The 16,826-nt window shown below is 38.1% G+C and overlaps 3 protein-coding genes across 5 annotated transcripts; 2 read left to right on the top strand and 1 right to left on the bottom strand.

Moving 5' to 3' along the window:
• Positions 1 to 1,465: 1,465 nt before the first annotated feature.
• On the top strand, positions 1,466 to 2,387 carry LOC103720210 (uncharacterized). Its single transcript, XM_008809813.5, has 2 exons — positions 1,466 to 1,627; positions 1,732 to 2,387. Exons 1-2 carry the CDS (start codon positions 1,597 to 1,599, stop codon positions 2,253 to 2,255), a joined length of 555 nt encoding a protein of 184 aa, XP_008808035.3. The 5' UTR covers positions 1,466 to 1,596; the 3' UTR covers positions 2,256 to 2,387.
• A 3,707-nt stretch (positions 2,388 to 6,094) lies between these two features.
• Positions 6,095 to 11,020, bottom strand: LOC103720211 (uncharacterized protein At5g01610-like). Its single transcript, XM_008809814.6, has 3 exons — positions 10,732 to 11,020; positions 7,894 to 7,948; positions 6,095 to 6,635 (listed from the first exon to the last, which is right to left on the bottom strand). Exons 1-3 carry the CDS (start codon positions 10,816 to 10,818, stop codon positions 6,265 to 6,267), a joined length of 513 nt encoding a protein of 170 aa, XP_008808036.1. The 5' UTR covers positions 10,819 to 11,020; the 3' UTR covers positions 6,095 to 6,264.
• Positions 11,021 to 12,094: 1,074 nt separating this feature from the next.
• LOC103720212 (small ribosomal subunit protein eS7-like) lies at positions 12,095 to 16,649 on the top strand. 3 transcript variants are annotated; one of them, XM_088713952.2, is made up of 8 exons: positions 12,095 to 12,203; positions 13,184 to 13,282; positions 13,355 to 13,428; positions 13,517 to 13,640; positions 14,707 to 14,889; positions 15,523 to 15,647; positions 15,994 to 16,062; positions 16,180 to 16,649. In XM_088713952.2, the coding sequence occupies exons 2-6, from the start codon at positions 13,208 to 13,210 to the stop codon at positions 15,643 to 15,645; spliced, it is 579 nt and encodes a 192-aa protein (XP_088570078.1). In that variant the 5' UTR covers positions 12,095 to 12,203; positions 13,184 to 13,207; the 3' UTR covers positions 15,646 to 15,647; positions 15,994 to 16,062; positions 16,180 to 16,649. The 3 variants fall into 3 exon arrangements, with proteins under 3 accessions (XP_088570078.1, XP_008808037.1, XP_088570079.1); XM_088713953.2 differs by lacking the exon at positions 12,095 to 12,203 and adding an exon at positions 12,319 to 12,343; XM_008809815.6 differs by lacking the exons at positions 15,994 to 16,062; positions 16,180 to 16,649 and having other exon boundaries at positions 15,523 to 15,791.
• The last annotated feature ends 177 nt before the right edge of the window (positions 16,650 to 16,826 follow it).

Here is a 16,826-nt window from a genome sequence, read left to right as displayed (position 1 = left end):
CAAACAATAGAGTGGTCACCACCGAGATAATAGCATGGTGGAAACGGAATTTTGATTCCATTGAAGTGGCCTAGGTTCGAAACACGCGGGCATCAATTAAATACGGAGACCGGATACCTCCCACCTGATTTGCCCGGTGGAATCGCTATCTGGTTTGTCGATTAGTTAGGTGATGCTGGTGTGACATATTCATACGTAAAAGGGTTGCCACACTGGTGGGGCTTCCCACGAGTGGAGAGGGTATGAGTGAAAAAGGTTCTACCCACATCGAACATTCTCCAGTGAGGAAGGGGCCAGTGGAGATTGCTATGCTGGTAAGGTTCTCCTCACCTTCCTCTTTTCTTTTTCCTAGCGAAAAAAAAAGAAGAACAATTTAGTGGTCAAGGTAGCGGTCCCGACGATTTCGATCCTGACAATAAAACACCAACCAGTCTCGGTCATGTTAAGAAATTGTAGGTAAACTGATGAGATGTCATATGCTAGTATTTATGCGTCCTCCAGGCCGTGGTATGCAGAACTTCTCACGCACTTGTCTTGGTTTCAAGTAAAAGATGGATGGTACAACATGCACCACAAGGAGGATCTTCCAATGGCATAAGACCAGCTTCAAAGGCAAAATCTAGTGACTACAGTGATAAATTAACACTTGACATTTCAGCATATTTTGATTCTTTTGCAGTGCATGCGTGAGCATGGAGATAATCTAAGACAATCCAAAACACTGCTATATAAATCTTAAAAGATCCTTTTGACAAAGCATGTTCATGGTGGTGCATATTTTGTCAGCTTGCATTCCATTTCCAGAAAACTACCAGCTTGTAATTTGTACGACAGGAGGAGAGCTTCCCTTGGCATAAGACTTGTGTCTACAGTAAAACAATTACCACGTTAATCTTTCCAACATAGGTTTTTTTGCCATCCGAAGCTTGTAAAAAAATTATGAGGACTAGAAATACCATTAAACAAAATCTCAAGAGGGAGCATATTCCTTCCCCATTCACCTCCTAGCAACTAGATGTGCAAGTGAATAAAATAATATCTTTCGTACCCAAATTTATTCGATATATAAAAATTTAAGTATCCAACTAATATCTATATTTATATCTATAAAAAAATAGATATAAATAGGCAGTTATCCAACACATATAGAAATATCCGATTTTATTTATAATTTTATATAATATTTATCAACTTTTAATAGAAATATATAAGTATGCTATTAACTTAAATTGTCATTTACTTAGTAATAACTTTAACCAATTATAAAATTTAACTATTTAATTTATATTTATATTTATGTTTATATTATGTCCATAGCTGTTTAAAATAAATTTAAATATAAAATATTTTATTATATTAAAATTTATATCTATTACTCATCAGACAAAATAAATATGAATGAAATGTTGGTTTATCTGGCAGCCATGTCTCTTGTTTTTTAATTTTATTTCGTAAATTCTGCCAATTTGACCTTTTTAGCACCCAGTCCTCTTACAGCTACCGTCGAGCCGAGCGTGACGGGATACCTCCTGATCTCGAGCAGCGATTCCGGCCTCCGGAGGCATCGTCGTCCCGGCCCTTTCCTCCTCCGCTTAAATGGCTGCTTCGCTAGGCGATCTCCTCCACGGTAACTCTTTTTCTATTCTTCCCTTGTTCCTAATTTATCCTCGTCGGCTCCTTGATTCTTGACTCCGTTCTAAAACCCTCCTCGTCTCTTTTCCATGTCTGCAGAGAATGGCTCGGCCGCGGACTCCGACGCGGATTCCGACGTCGCCGGCCCCGACGGCTACTATCGCCCGATCTCCGCCTATGATGACCGCTCCGCCTCCGACTCCGATGATGATGGAGGAGGTTTCGGAGTCTCTTTCCCCGTTCGTTCCAACGGCGGCAGCGGTCCGATCCACGGCCAGAACTCTAACCCTGGCTTCTTCCAGATCCATATGGTGAACGGTGTTTCGGGATTGGATCTGAATGGAGATGGCGAAGGTGGAGGAATGGAAGAGGACGACCACAACGACGAGGAAGAGGAGGAGGAAAGGGCGAGGGAGAGGGAGGCGTCGATCTCGAGGGCTTTTAGGGAGGACGAGAGCCGGAGGAGCGCGCCTCTGACGCCAGAGAACACCGCGAGGATCGTAGACGCGATGAGGGGGGTCTCGTTCCAAGGGATCCCTCCGGATTGGGTGAATCGAGTACCAGAAGACCAGTGGGTGAATCAGCTCAGGGGACTTAGAGGCGAGGCCACTCCCCAGAACTAAAAAAGGCTGGATCTTTAATATCTGTTCATGTTATATCTTACTTTATATCACTCTCTATGCTGAAAAAATTGGGCTTTGCCCTCATCTGTGGCGAAATGAGTATGATGGAGATATCACCACCTCATTATTTTAGCATCGTTGTTGGTTTTCTTCCATTGATATCTTCACAGGATGTGATCTCGATTCTTATGAGAGTATGACATAATTGTCACTTCTAGGAGTATGATTTGCATTTCAAAAGAGAAATCTTTACTTTCTTGAAAATCTTTAAACTGCTGGAAATATGGAAATTGATATGCTTCGTTGGAACTTTGTTGGAAATCTTTTTAGGCTTTGAATTCCAATAGGGTTGAATTGTTGAGCACTCATTTTGGGCTAAATATTTGATCTCGCTTATTCTCCAAAACTTTTTATGTGCACAAATTTTGGCAAGCTGAAGAGCATTGCTTGCACCAAGATTTTTTTTTATTTTAAGCCTCTTATGTTGCATAGAGAGTTCAGTTTGGCTTCTCCCGAATCCTCTCCATACTGCAGTGTTTGTAAACCTAGTTTCATATTTTTAGAGTTTGTATTTAAGACATACTCAGGTTGAGTGATAAGATGATTTCATCAAGGAGTTGGTAATAGAGAAAAAACACTTGTGAAGTTTCATCATCCCTAACAAGATGATTCCAGGGGAAACCAAAGTTTGCAGCATAGTAAGTCCAAGAAGAAGGCAGAACAACTGAACAACTTAAGTAGGAACCCCCAAGCTTCCACAATATTTCCATAATCTTTACCTACCAAATCCATAACCTTTATAGAAGTGATCATCTCCATTCTTTGTGTTTTGTGAAATTTCATCAATAGTACCCCTTTCTCTCCTGACACTAAACTGCATGTGTTGATACCTTTTAATTGTCTACCTTTTGTTGGCCTGAACCCTACACAAACACTCCATAATGTCTTGAGATGATACTTTACTGGTCAAAATATCAAATTAGTGGGTTAGATTTACATGTGGATTCCTTCTCCAGGATATAGGAAATTTGATGACCAAGTACTACAATTAAATGTGGACGAATCAGGTGTAAATTTTAAATAATGACCTAGTGCACCATATTAGAGGACATGTGTGCCTTGTGAATGAAACTTTCTTTGTTAACTGTTCAAAAACAGTTGGCTTGCATTTTTTTCTTCCTCCCTTTTAAATGCAAGAAGGGCTGATTATCACCAAAAGATTATTTTGAGTATCAAGATAGTGCACCTCAAAGCACCGGCTAGCAGAATTAATAGATCATTCAGGAAGTTGGAACTCCACTTATGCCTATATATATATATAATTAGGCTTGGTGATTCAGTCTTCCTGGCTTCTTTTTGATGTGTTCTTCTAACTCTAAGCGCCGTCAGTTTGCTTGAAATTCTGCTTCAATATATTTAGCTTTAATTTAATAATAAGCTTATTTACAGAGATCTATAGGAGTGCTTACATTAGGTGTTTCCACGGACATCTGCATGTAAAATCAGCATACGTGTACACTCACATAATAAAAGATGAGGAACTGTATTTTGGCTTATTGAAGTTCCTGCATTGGTGTAGAAATTGTTCTTACCAATCTTGCTATTGTCTTCCATTTTCTGTCTTCTCAAATATGCCTGAGCATTGCCAACTATTTCATACATGGATTTTAGACGCTCCAGCATGCTATTCTTTTATAGCATGAGGGGCTGTTCAGATGCCCTAATGCTTCATCTGGAGAATAACTGCCAACATTTGGTGTGGTCAATATGTGATAGAGAACAGGGAGAACAGAGTCTAGAGACTCTGGATCCTTGGAAATAAATCATCCACTAAATTGACTATTGTATCCAGTACATAGATAAGAATAGAGGATTCTATTCAGAGCTTAACTACTTGTGCTGGTGGACTTTCAACCAGTGATTTAATGGTGTTAAATTTGATGCCAGTGCATGCTATCCATGTGCAACACAAAAGTCATCCAAACATGAAACACCTCTTATTTGGTGCCGAATCATTATCTGTTCATTGGATCATTAACATCCATCTGTCATCATGCATGCATTAAGATCCATCTTCGCCATTGCTAACTCCCAGCTTACCAATAGGGAATGGTTTTGGATATGATAGTTGATATGGCAGTCATTCCCAATCATGTTCATGTTTGTGGCAAACTATATTCTGACTGGTGAGTCACAGAACATGTTGTTCTTTCTGATTATTTCCTTGGTATGGGCATGAAAGCCCCAATAATTGTTCACAGCATGGTATGCCGTACCGGCTGGTACGAATCGGTCCGGGCTGGAACCGGCACTGGATTAGCGTAGAATCCGGTACCGGAAGTTTTTCATTGAAAAACCGGCCGGTACGACTTTCGTATCGGGTATGGACCGGTACAGAACTGGTACGTACCGATTTGGGCCACCATCGATACATCGACTGGTACCGGTACGACGGATCTTAGTTTACAGAATCATATTTCTCTAAATTATAATAGCTACATAAATATTCTGGTTTACAAAGTTAGTTTATAGTTTTATTACTATCCATCGGCATGCATAAAGCCACTCATGCGAGCAGGCTTGGTTAAAAGGAAAAAGGAAAAACTCTGCAGTATATGATTGCGGGGATGTGGGAATATCTGTCCTTGGTAAGTTGGCCAGACATTATCACCATCTTTATGATAACTCTGCAGTGAAGCAGCACTGTGTTTATGTTAAAATTGATTAATGAAGGCAGTAGGATACAGGGAGGAAGATTGAGATCAATAACTGAATTTGAAGAGAAATTACTGGTATTCTAGAAGCCATCTCATGGCATTAATTTCTATAGCATACATGATATATCCATCCGGTAGTTTAAACAAAGATTTCAGATTCAACCTTCTACTTCTTTACATGAAAGATGCTATTGAATACCACTCTATTCGCTGTCCTTTCCCTGTTCTCATGCGAATGGACCAACCCCCATGCAACAGCCATCCACCCTGTGTATTATACCAGTCTGCAGCTGCTACAAAGGACAGGGGATTAGTAGTAGATTGATGATCGTTAACGGTGCTCAAGAGAGATTGCTCAGGCCAGTGGTGGATCCTCAGGAAACTATTCTCGGAATAATGGTAAACAATTCTAGCAACAAGGTGGGACTATTTGCTTTAGTTGAGAATCCAATGGGAGTTTATAAGTTCCAAATCTCTCTCTGTAGAATAAGCAACAGAGACCAGCTGTGCCCATTGCTCTCAGGTGAGTTGGTAGTGCATGCCCTTTTAAGTAGATGGCAATGAATAAACCAGGAGGAAGAGTGAAGAGATCTCAGTATTATCAGTCAGTATTAAGTAGATGGTAACTCATTGTTCAGCCACCCTTCCTTTGTTGCACTAGAGCATTAGTCAGTCTCAGTATTCGAAAGTTGTAAAATTGTGCAGTCGCAAGGCATCATGATTCCTGAAAACTACACGTTAGAAGAGAAATTGGCACTGCCTACCCTTCACAGCTCGCAACATTCTGTCTACTTTCTTTGCTCATGAATCCAACTCATGTTGTGGATATCACAAGAATAGGATGGTGGAAATCTAAACAGGCCCTGGAACAGATCCTATAGACGAGAGTAATTGAACACTTGGAATGGTGCCTAAGAGTTGAACACCAACCGGCAACTGTTATGAAGAAATTGACAGAAAACCCAGCGATGGGCCTGCATAGCTTTTCTTCTTTAACATGAGCAGCAACCTTAATAAATAAATATGAGCAGGAAACTGGAAGCAGACAACAAATCATCTCAAACCCACCATTGGTGATAGCAGCGCTAGAATCCAGCAAACTCATGAAACATATGGAGGCAGTTGAAAGGGTGAACCGCAAGCTTCGTACTTTTGCGAGCTACTAAAAAATGACACATTCTGCTACAAGTATGTTGTACAAAGTTTAAGGATGAAGAGTTCTATATTCACAAACTTAAACAGTCACAAACCCTAGCTCACATAACAAACATACTTGCCATTTTAATAGCAACCTAAAACTTGTCTATGCTGATCCCATCTCTGAGGACTTCGTATGCACCTCTGCTCCTGGTTTTCTTCACCCCAGTGGTAAAATGGACCTTCGATCCCTCAGTTGTGACACAAGTCACTTTTGCCCAAATCAGAACTTTGGTCTTCATTCCCTCGATATCTGCTAGTTTTCCGTTCTCTAGATACCCAGTCACACTGGTGAAAAAACGCAAGACAGAGGAGTCCCTGTAACCAACCTCACATACAGAAGGTATAAACACAGTAAGCTTCCGTGTCTCTTCATTGAACTCATAGTTGGTGGCATCACGAGGGAAGAGGCCTATTGGCAAATCATACTCCTGCAGAAGATCAGGCAGGGATTTCTGCATCTTTCCTGGAATTATTCATTTTTCAGTGAGGCAAGTCATGCCATCAGTCATAGCAAACGAAAAAATGAGAATAAGAATAAAAATAAAAGTTTGTAGTGAGGACATGTCATGCACCATGCATATTGAATTTATCAAAAAAAAGACCTAATAAACAAAGAAAGAATTTTTATATTTAAATTCTTTCATTTTTTTGAAGTATTCATAAAAGGATAAGTCAGAAGAAAGGAGAAGAGGGGAAGTCGGCAGCAATATTATCATATATCCCCAGAGTAACAAGAGGAAAAACTCTTTCCTTGACAGTTACAGCAGATTTTGAGTATGCAATAGTCTAAGCCAAAAAATGTTGGAGCAGAAATCAAGTTAGCCAAGATTGGCCCTGTAGTTCTCTGATGTCAACTAAATCGAGTTTTCACTTTTCACTTGAGACAATCATCATTTCATCAATGACCTAACTCATGGTCATCATGCCGCAGTGGTTCTCATCGCAAAGCAATTGCAATGCCTAGCGGCTTGAATGATGCCACCTTCAGTCCCACCAGAACATGAAAGCAGCATCAGTTCAATGAAGAGTAAAGATTCTTGAAGGAAATTCCAAGACCACTACAGGTAGGCTATCACATATAGCGAATGCCTAATGGAAGCATCATGACCTGCATGAGGCAAAGATGCAGTGATATGAGCCTTGGACAGGGCAAAAAGTTCTAGATATTACTTGTTTGAGAAAGAAGAGTTGACTTAAACCTTTGGAAACAAGCTTGATTGTAGGTGAAAATAGCAACGGCAAATTTTTACAGACTCAAGATTGCACTCATGGATCGTCCAAAGTAATTAAATTTGTTAAAGGCACAAATTTGATTTGGTTATACACTTATATGTTGAAAAGAGGCATATATAAGATAGATGCCATTAAATTTGTTAAAGGAACCAAGTAAGTACAAACCCTATAATGCAAGTCATCTTCCCCAGAATAGATATTTTGGTTACATCCTTGGAAACTCAAGAAAGTGCAACAGATAGCAAAAACTTATAAAATGAATTTCAACCGACATTGGTAGGAATTCACATCAAAGAAAAAAAAGATAATGCAATAAGCACAAAGGGAAATCTGAAGCAAAGGCTCCTGCTCTAAAACCAGTCATTATGAGGATTTTTTTTTACTTACACTGAAGAGAATGAACTGCTTAACATGCAAAAACGTTAAGACTGCAAATGTAAATGAGGACAACAAATTGAAATGTCAAATGGTGAAGAAGGATACTACACCTTTGAGTTTATTGACCAACCACTTTGCTCCTCCTTCAATGCTGCTAGAAAGTGACTGATTTCATCATTTTCAAAAGCTTATGTCAATACAAGAGAAAAGTCATATGGACACTTCAAAACTGTATTAAAAGAGAAAGCATTGGTCCAGATATGAACATAATATGAAAACATTTTGACTTGTGCATCATTCAGAAATCATGACCTCTTATTGAGGAAAATAAATAACTCTAATGATCAAGTATGTAAGCAGCAATTGCATCTCTAATACTCTTGGAAGTGTAGGACAAAAGAAACCTTTGTAACGCAAGTATTTGAGAATTGTAACCAGCGGATATAATAAGTGTACTAGCAGTCTAGCTGGCAATAGATATTAACCACAGTGGACTCCAGCCATTAATAACACAGATTCTCCTTTTAGCTCAGGAGACAAATTTGATATCATTTGACAGTATATTTGACTTATATTAATCACAGACATGGGCAACAACAGCCAAGGACCATGGAAGTGAGGTGGTTCTGAAGTAATTATCTACAAGCTTACAAGGTGCTCGAGTCAAGACACATTAAAAATAGTTGACTTCCAAACTTGTTCAGACTAGTATTATCTGCTGCATCCAATTCTTTGAATCCAACTATTGTCATTTAGTCTACCCAAAGAAATCAGCTGGCAACCATGAACAGTGTTTTATCATTCTAAAGTCAATTTTCTAGTTGGTAACCGAAGATATAAGTTGTTCTATAAGGAAATTCTCGAGCAACTCACAACTTTGCCTCATAAGCCTTCCCTCTTTATCTGAAAAATGAATCAATACGTAACCAAAAATTCTTTACAAGATCGAGTGAAAATTGACAAATCGATGCGAACAATTCACAGATTACTCCTCAAGGCCTTTCTTTTCTTTTATTTTATTTTTATCACATGTGCCTCGTATTCCCTTTTCATTTTTTTCAATTTTTTTTAGGTGCATTTGGTTCATGACTAGAATCGGAATCGGAATGGCTATATCCCTTGATGCATTTAGTTTGTGACCGGAATTGGAATCGAAATTGGAATGGGATTTGAATATTAGGGGAGAGTAAGAATTGGATTTTGGGAGATTGGGGCATTCACATTTCTTCTTGCAATTAGAATGAAAATGGGACTACCTCCAACCAAACAGCTGGAATGAGAGATCATTCCCATTCCTATTCTAGAGTTCAACTCCCCCCAACCAAACATGTCCTAAATGTCTAATCCTAATCTTATCACTTAACTTTCATGTCCTTGATATTTATTGTAACAGTGCATAGTGTCAATCCAACATCTACGCACAAAGATCTTCAAAGAGTATCCCTCAACTAAAGTTCCCAGGAATTCACAGCACCTACATGTTCATGAAAGATTTAGATGTCCTGAAAGATATATAGCACTCTTGTCAGCCACAGGAGCTACTGTAATCTCTCCCCAGCATCTCTGTTAATGATGCAGATCATACGAATACCAACTTTTCATATGCCAAGGAAGATGAAATAATTGTCTTGCAATAGGCATGCATATTTGACATGGTATCAGACAGGGGTTCATCCAAATTCTGTGCAACTATGTTCCAAATTTTTTTGAAAAAAATTATTACTGGGTACTACTTATGGCTTTTAAACAAAGTCAGGTGACAAGATTTAATAAGAGAAATAGCATTCTGATTTTTTTGAGTCATGTTCATTGATAAACACTTCTCTTTGATTCTTATAACATTAGCTCTTACCCTTCCCTCTTGCTCATAAACTCCCAAACTAGTGACATCAGTAGGTTTTTAGAAAATGTATCTGCTCATATCTTGCCGCTTTCAATCTTGACATACCAGATCATTATTCTTTCAATACAAAATTAACAAGTGAGAAGCCTCTTTTGGTTTAGCGACAAACTCTTCTGATGCCTTTTTCCTATGATCCTGTCAGTACTTGTTGGACATATGCCAAGTACCACAAATTACTCACAATTTCCAATGAGTGGAGAGAGGGTTAATATGGCAAAAAAATATACCTGTCATTAAAACCACTAAGGATAGCCAGCATGTTATCTTTCTTTATCTTCTCTCCAGAAAAAGAAAAAAACTCTTTATCATCTCCAACTTATCTAAAAGTATGAGAACTTAAATCCATCTGAAAATGAATGTGTTCCTGTCCTCTTAACTTAGAAATCAACCCTATGGATATCTTTTGTCCAAAACCAGTCTTCACAGGAGACGCTAAAACACTAAAATCACAATTAACTCCTCAAAAATTTTATTTGAGCATCATACTTGCTTCAGTAATCCTTCTTGCACCAATACGTTATCTAATTGTCCATAACAATCAGTTATCAGAAAACAACATTCTTGTGGAAGAACTTTCTACTTTAATTTCCCACACCACGACAGACATAATTAACCAAATCTCTCATATAAATTGAAGATCCTGAAGGGCAAAACTCTGTTCTGAACTCATTTATTCGACATATAGCATTAAATCTAGATCATGTTTGGACTGGACAAAATTCTCAATAACCCATTAGTTCATGATGAATAGTTCCAAGTAAAGACAAAAAGACAGGATCTTTATACAGGTTAGAGTGTTAGACTACAAGATCACCAACAATAATAAGTTCTGCTTTGAAATTAAACATCTGCATACAACTAATTCGCAATTTAAACCCCAAAACCCAATATTCTATTCAAATCAAAGCTTCCCTTTTCTCCGATAATTGATTCAAATTATTAGCCAGATCGAGTGCGAGAGAACAACAAATCAAAGCGATGAAAAAGGACAATTGCATGGAACCGAATTCTACTGGGGATAGATGGAGGAGAGTGGGCAGCTTACGTTGATGTCATCACCAACGGAGGAGATCTCCTTGCTGGCTCTCTTGTTCAACCAGTAGCCCCCCACCTTGTTCAGTATCTCATCCATCTCCCTCTCTCTCCCCCCTTCCTGTGGAGCCAAAATCTCAAAGTTCTAAACCCCCCCTCTCTTTCTCTGCTGCGGCAAGAAGAAAAACTACGAGGGAGCGAGAGGGCGGTAGGCTCGTGGATTTTTCTGGGACGCGATCAAAGTAGGATTTTTCTTCCACTAAGAAAGTCTTTGATTGGATTAGACCGTTCGGAGGGTCGTCAGATAATGGAAAGGTCGCCCATCGCAATTTTATACATTCAGAAGCTGATAGTGCCCAAGAATAGATTGCCTCATACGCAGCCATCTTTGAAATCCTACCAAAAAAAAGAGGCCACGTGTTATATTTATAGAAGGGCAATGTAATGTGGCCGCCATACCAAAAATAAAAAAAAGTCAATAATATACTTCGCCTCGGCTATTTATAATAAATCAGTTTCTTAGAGTTCTCATCCATTTAACCCATGTTAACACAAGAAATAGTTAGGTCAATCCAAATAATTATAATCTAGTCCATTTAGATTTCAATTATTTAAAACCTACATAAAAAATTAAATCTCATTTAACCCGTATAAAATTTATTTAATATTTTAAAATTTAATATAATTTATCTATTAAATATATTATATGGATGGTCATATATTTAGTAAAGAGATCAGATTCAACATTAAATTTTTGATAAATGAGTAGAATTTAAGTTTGCCTCTACATCCAAAAAAAAAGCCAAAGAACAATAAGTTATGGAGTGCTTTAGGTAACTCTTTCTCTCTAAACCATAAGGCTTCTCTGAAGTGATCGATATAAGGTCACTCAATCCACAACCCCATTTGCCTTTCTATAAATATACTTGTCTGGAAAGCCACGCCGCCACTAATCATGGTCCGAATATTTCGAAGCAAAAGGTGGCACCCACCCACGCCGCCAGTGGATCTAATTGATCACCGTATTTGAATCATCCTTAAACATGACTATTCTAGTCTGCAACGCGCTAAGTATAATTCAAACCGGCCTATGCCACTCACAGCTCAGCCTCTAAGATCGAGATGTCGAAAACTTGACACCTACTAATAATAATTATTTTGGAGATTGGGCCTATAGCCTCCATCTCTACCATCCTAGGTATTCAAGAAAAGAAAGAAAGAAAGAACACATGTGATGCTGAACATTTGGCGGCCTTCCGATTCTGTTTAGAGCGCCGTGATTGACGAGGATGTTGGACGGTCTCGATTCAACCGATCTAGCGCTCTGATATCGATTATCGCCTCAAGTCTCAATATTAAGGCGCAATGGTAAAAATGTCCAACCCTTGGGGCCCTCATAATGGCCCTCGGCTCGAATAGAAATCCTAGGCGCCGTGGCGGTCTCTTTCCCTCGCTCCATCTCGGCTTCTCGCCCTTCCCTGCAAGGTACTCCCTTCTCCCCACAAGCTAGGGTTCTCCTTGCTTTCATTTTCTTTTCCGGGTCCACGCCTCGTACGAGTCGATTTCAATCCCTCTGTTGCTGGATTTTCGGTTGTCTCAAAGTTTTGTCTCCATTAGCATCGCTTGTGAGCTTTTTCTGAATACTGTCATTGTAAAAAATTGATGTTTTTTGTTTCCGTTTCTAGTTCTTGTGTCATTTGATCGAATCCTGGTTTCGTTATGGATTTCATTGCCGTAGACTGAGCAGGAAGAAATTAAAAAAGTTTTATTAATGTGGTGTATGCTTAGGTGTGGATCGAACTGAACATTTTATCAGAAAATCCAGTTTTATCACACCATCAGTCTACGGATTTGCTGATGCTCTTAGAATCAAACTAATATTTCGGATATAACTATGATCGCATTTAAGATGTAAAGATTTTTTTTCTTATGAAATTTCAGTTGTATATGTCTTTATATCCGTTTTACAAAATGCATTCCATATGGTTTTTAATTGGAAAGATTCAGCATATATTAGTTATTCTATATCATCTTGTACTCTTTTTACATTGATATATCTCTAGCTCTATATTCATGCGTCGTATTGGCATGGTTAGGCTACGAATATACTGGTTATGTTTGGAAAAAAATCATGCTGATGGTATCATTCCTTTGCCCCAGATATATGGTCTTGATATGTTGGATTTGTTTTAAACTTTCTTGTGGATGTAAATTGACCTATTAAAATCATCTTCGAGGGCATTCTTCGTTACTGTTGGACTATAGAGTACATAATTTGCATTATTTACAGGAGATGGCATGTCTATTGATTGCATATTTGCATAGATGATTGGCAAGATATTCTTATTAAGCAGTGTTAGACACAATTTTTTTGAAAGGTTGAAAAGCTGTTTAAGGAGGATGGCTTTTGATAGTATTAGTTGTTTTAATTCTTGATTTAGTATTTCTGCTATTCCCTTTTGTAGGTTTACGTTGTGGGCCTGATCAAAATGTTTACTGCACGGAAGAAAATTCAGAAGGACAAGGGCCTTGAGCCATCAGAGTTTGAGGAGAGTGTTGCTCAGGTTAGTCATGCACGAATTTAAATGTTTTAAGCTTCTGCCCATAGATTCTAAAAATTTGTTGTTTTATTGCAGGCATTATGTTATTTGGAGAACAGTAACCAGGAGTTGAAGAGTGACCTGAAAGACCTTTACATCAATTCGGCAGTGTAAGCGTGGTTTATTTGTACTTGTGTGAATGCTTTGTACAACTACTTAGAGATGTTGTTTGTAATTGTATTGGGTCACTTGATGCAGTCAAATGGATGTAGCTGGCAACCGGAAAGCTGTTGTTATACATATACCCTACAGACTTCGGAAAGCCTATAGGAAGATTCATGTGAGGCTTGTAAGAGAGTTGGAGAAGAAGTTCAGTGGCAAAGTGAGGCTTCCTTTTTCTAACTTGTAATGCTTCTTGACATTTGAAATCAAGTTGACTGTTGTTGCAAGGAAAGAAACAAGAGACTTAAACATGTTTGATGAACCACAAGTGTTTCTCTGTTTGTATCTATATTTGTTTCTTAGATCATTTTTTCTTGTATGCTTGATGCTAATGTACACTAAGTCTAAACGGTTTTCATGTGTCTCACAACATTTTTCATTATTAGATTTTTCTTCAACTTCATCAATAGAGGGTCAACCTGGTATATTTGGTTTTACTAATAGAATAATACTTAAAATGGTTTTGATAATTATTCAAAACATTGCTTTCTCTGTGAATATGAGTGGAATGGAGAGAATGGAATAATCAGGCATCACAGCAATGTCTGATGTTACATCTGCCTAAGCGTCTCAGTTGTATGCTTGCTGTGGAACAACTTCACTTTTCTGAAGTCTTATAGTTTTTTAAGGATTTCACTTCCTTGCACAGGATCTGTTGAAATATTTTATGGATTTCACTTCTTTGTAACAGACTGTTGAAACAGCAAAACTCCTTGCATTTTTGCTGCTAAAGTATGTATGCTACCCCATGAGTGTTCATGATACATGGAATTGCAGATTGCAGGGAGTTCCCCAAAGCTGAAAACTCTTTCTGGAAAATATTAATTTGCTTGGCTCTATGGTTACATGAGCCAACTTTGGCCCGAAGCATATCTGAATTTTGTATTTTCTCCATAATTTCAATTGTAATATTTTCTTTCAGTAATTAAAAGAAAATAAGTAAAATTTGTAAAGTCACCTTAGGTGATGGAAAACATTGTGCTTTGGTTATGACTAAGTATGATGCTGCAATTTGATTGCATAGGTAAGTGATCAAGATAATTTTTCTTTCTCAGCTCTCTATCTTCAATTTCTGCATATTTCAGATTCCTATAAGGCCTTCAAATAGAATAGTTTCATAGGCTTCTCATATGTTTGTTGTTGTTGTTGTTGTTAATATTTGTTTTTTATTTTATAAACTCAAAACTGAGTTTTTGTCATGTTACTGACTCTGATTTCTCTTGTAGGATGTGATTCTTATTGCAACACGAAGGATATTGAGGCCACCCAAGCAAGGTTCAGCTGTTGTGCGCCCTCGCAGCCGCACCCTCACTGCTGTTCATGATGCCACCTTGGAAGATGTTGTGTACCCAGCAGAAATTGTTGGGAGGCGTGTAAGATATCATTTGGATGGATCCAAGATCATCAAGGTTCTCTGGCTGATGTTTCTCTAGTTCTCTTATTAGATATTCTAGTTGCAGCTTATTGAGTCTGTTTCTTCTGGTGGAGATAATGTTTCTTAAAATGAATATGAGAGTCCAAAAGGTTTATATCTTTTATATAAGCGGGACAATGATTCTTTCCTTTTTAGATGCTGGGGCAATCTACTTTAGGGGAGCAAATTGATAAACTGTTTCTTTGGTTTGGTCCTTGCCAATGGCGGATGCGCCTGTTAATATTAATAATTATAATCTGCCTATTAATAATCAATAATTATAATCTGCCTATTAATAATTAATAATTATAATCTTGATAAGATTCGTTCGGCACCCCTTGATAAAGAAAGCATCAGAAAAAATCTAAAGATGTTTTCTGCATCATTGACCGGATGAGCTTACCAGGCGAAAATATATTTTGATTAGGAGGTTCTTATTTTCTAATGCTACCTCATTATTTGTCTATAAAAATAATTAATTTTCTATCTTCTCTTTTGGTCTATCTCTGTTCTTTTCAAGATCATGTACAATGTAAACGATCATGTGTGATGCTTGATTTCTGCAGTTTGACAACTTTATTGCAGCTACTTCTGTGCAAAACTGAAAACAGGTGCTTTCTTGTGACAGATTTTTCTGGACCCAAAGGAACGCAACAACACCGAATATAAGCTGGAAACATTCACTGGAGTCTACCGCAAGCTTTGTGGGAAAGATGTGGTGTTCGAATATCCAGCGACCGAGAGTGCATGAAGGTGCTACTATGGGTTGTCTAGTGAGAGTGCCTAGATCTTTAAACTTCTTAGTTGAGAGGCATTTGCCTTGGTTATTTTTTTATCATGGGGAATTAAAAGGTTTTGATGCCTTGATATTTATATAATTTCAATATTTTGTCTTTACTGCCATCTCATATAAGGGTTTTTAAGCCTTAAAAATTATTATGCATTCCACTTATATCTGAAAAGGACCTGTAGACGTTCTAGTTTCATTCGGGGCATTTGGTAGATGGGTGCTATCCTCGTGGAGAACCCAGTTGAATGGGTTCCTGTGCTATACTGGGTTATAGGAAGCACGTATAAACAAAAAGTTCTTGTGTTGCAGGAAGCTTCCCATCTCACAGCATTTTACCGAGACTCGTTTTCATTCCTTGGTCGCCATCCTAGCTAAAAGGTGAACTTCAAAGAAGGAAAATCTCACATTCGTCCCTCTTCTTCTCTCTCCCTCTTATGTTTTTTTTGAAAACAAACTCCGGCAGCACGACTATTAACCAGAGTTTTATTTTTTCAGGCATAAAGGACGTGAAAATCAAGTCATTTTGAAGGCCTGCAAATTTGTAAACGGATTGGTTTGCTTATATGAACACTTGGGAGGCCTCGAAGAAGTTCAATAATTCAGCACATTGCAGAATATCTGAGACTGCATCCATTAAATAACCGTCCAAGAGTCTTCTTCAAGCTAGATTTTTGTAAATTTTAGTTGTTGAGTAAGCACTAATATTCCTTCCTATGTTGCTCGAACTTCTGCTTGGGATACAGAATTTGACGAGAATTTCCCAGTACTAGCATAAATAACAGAGCCAGTGAAGTCCCTAACAAATGGAACCTGCCCTGCATTACCTTCCCTCAATGATGATCGGGGCTTGTTTTTTTTTTGTTTTTTTTTGGAATTGCCTATCATTTCGTGCCATCCATATAGACAATGCGGTGTAAGCAACAATAGATTTGTTTAGTAAATTTGAATTAAATACTGACGACCAATCCAGCAGCATTTGCAAAGATGATAACTCAGGAATTGAAGGACAATGTTGATGAATTACTGATCAAACAATGTTGTGTATTCTCTATTGCCCCATTGCAAAGATCACTTCTTGGATCCAAATGATGAAGAAAAAAACCTTTAGATTCCAACATTTGTTTGGTAGGTAATATTTTCCC

Source organism: Phoenix dactylifera, chromosome 17, assembly GCF_051530095.1.
Source record: "Phoenix dactylifera cultivar Ajwa chromosome 17, Ajwa_hap1_PhDact_Kaust_v1.1, whole genome shotgun sequence".
Taxonomy (NCBI): domain Eukaryota; kingdom Viridiplantae; phylum Streptophyta; class Magnoliopsida; order Arecales; family Arecaceae; genus Phoenix; species Phoenix dactylifera.
Note: the sequence above shows the minus strand (reverse complement) of the source record. Positions and strands in the feature narration are given on the sequence as shown.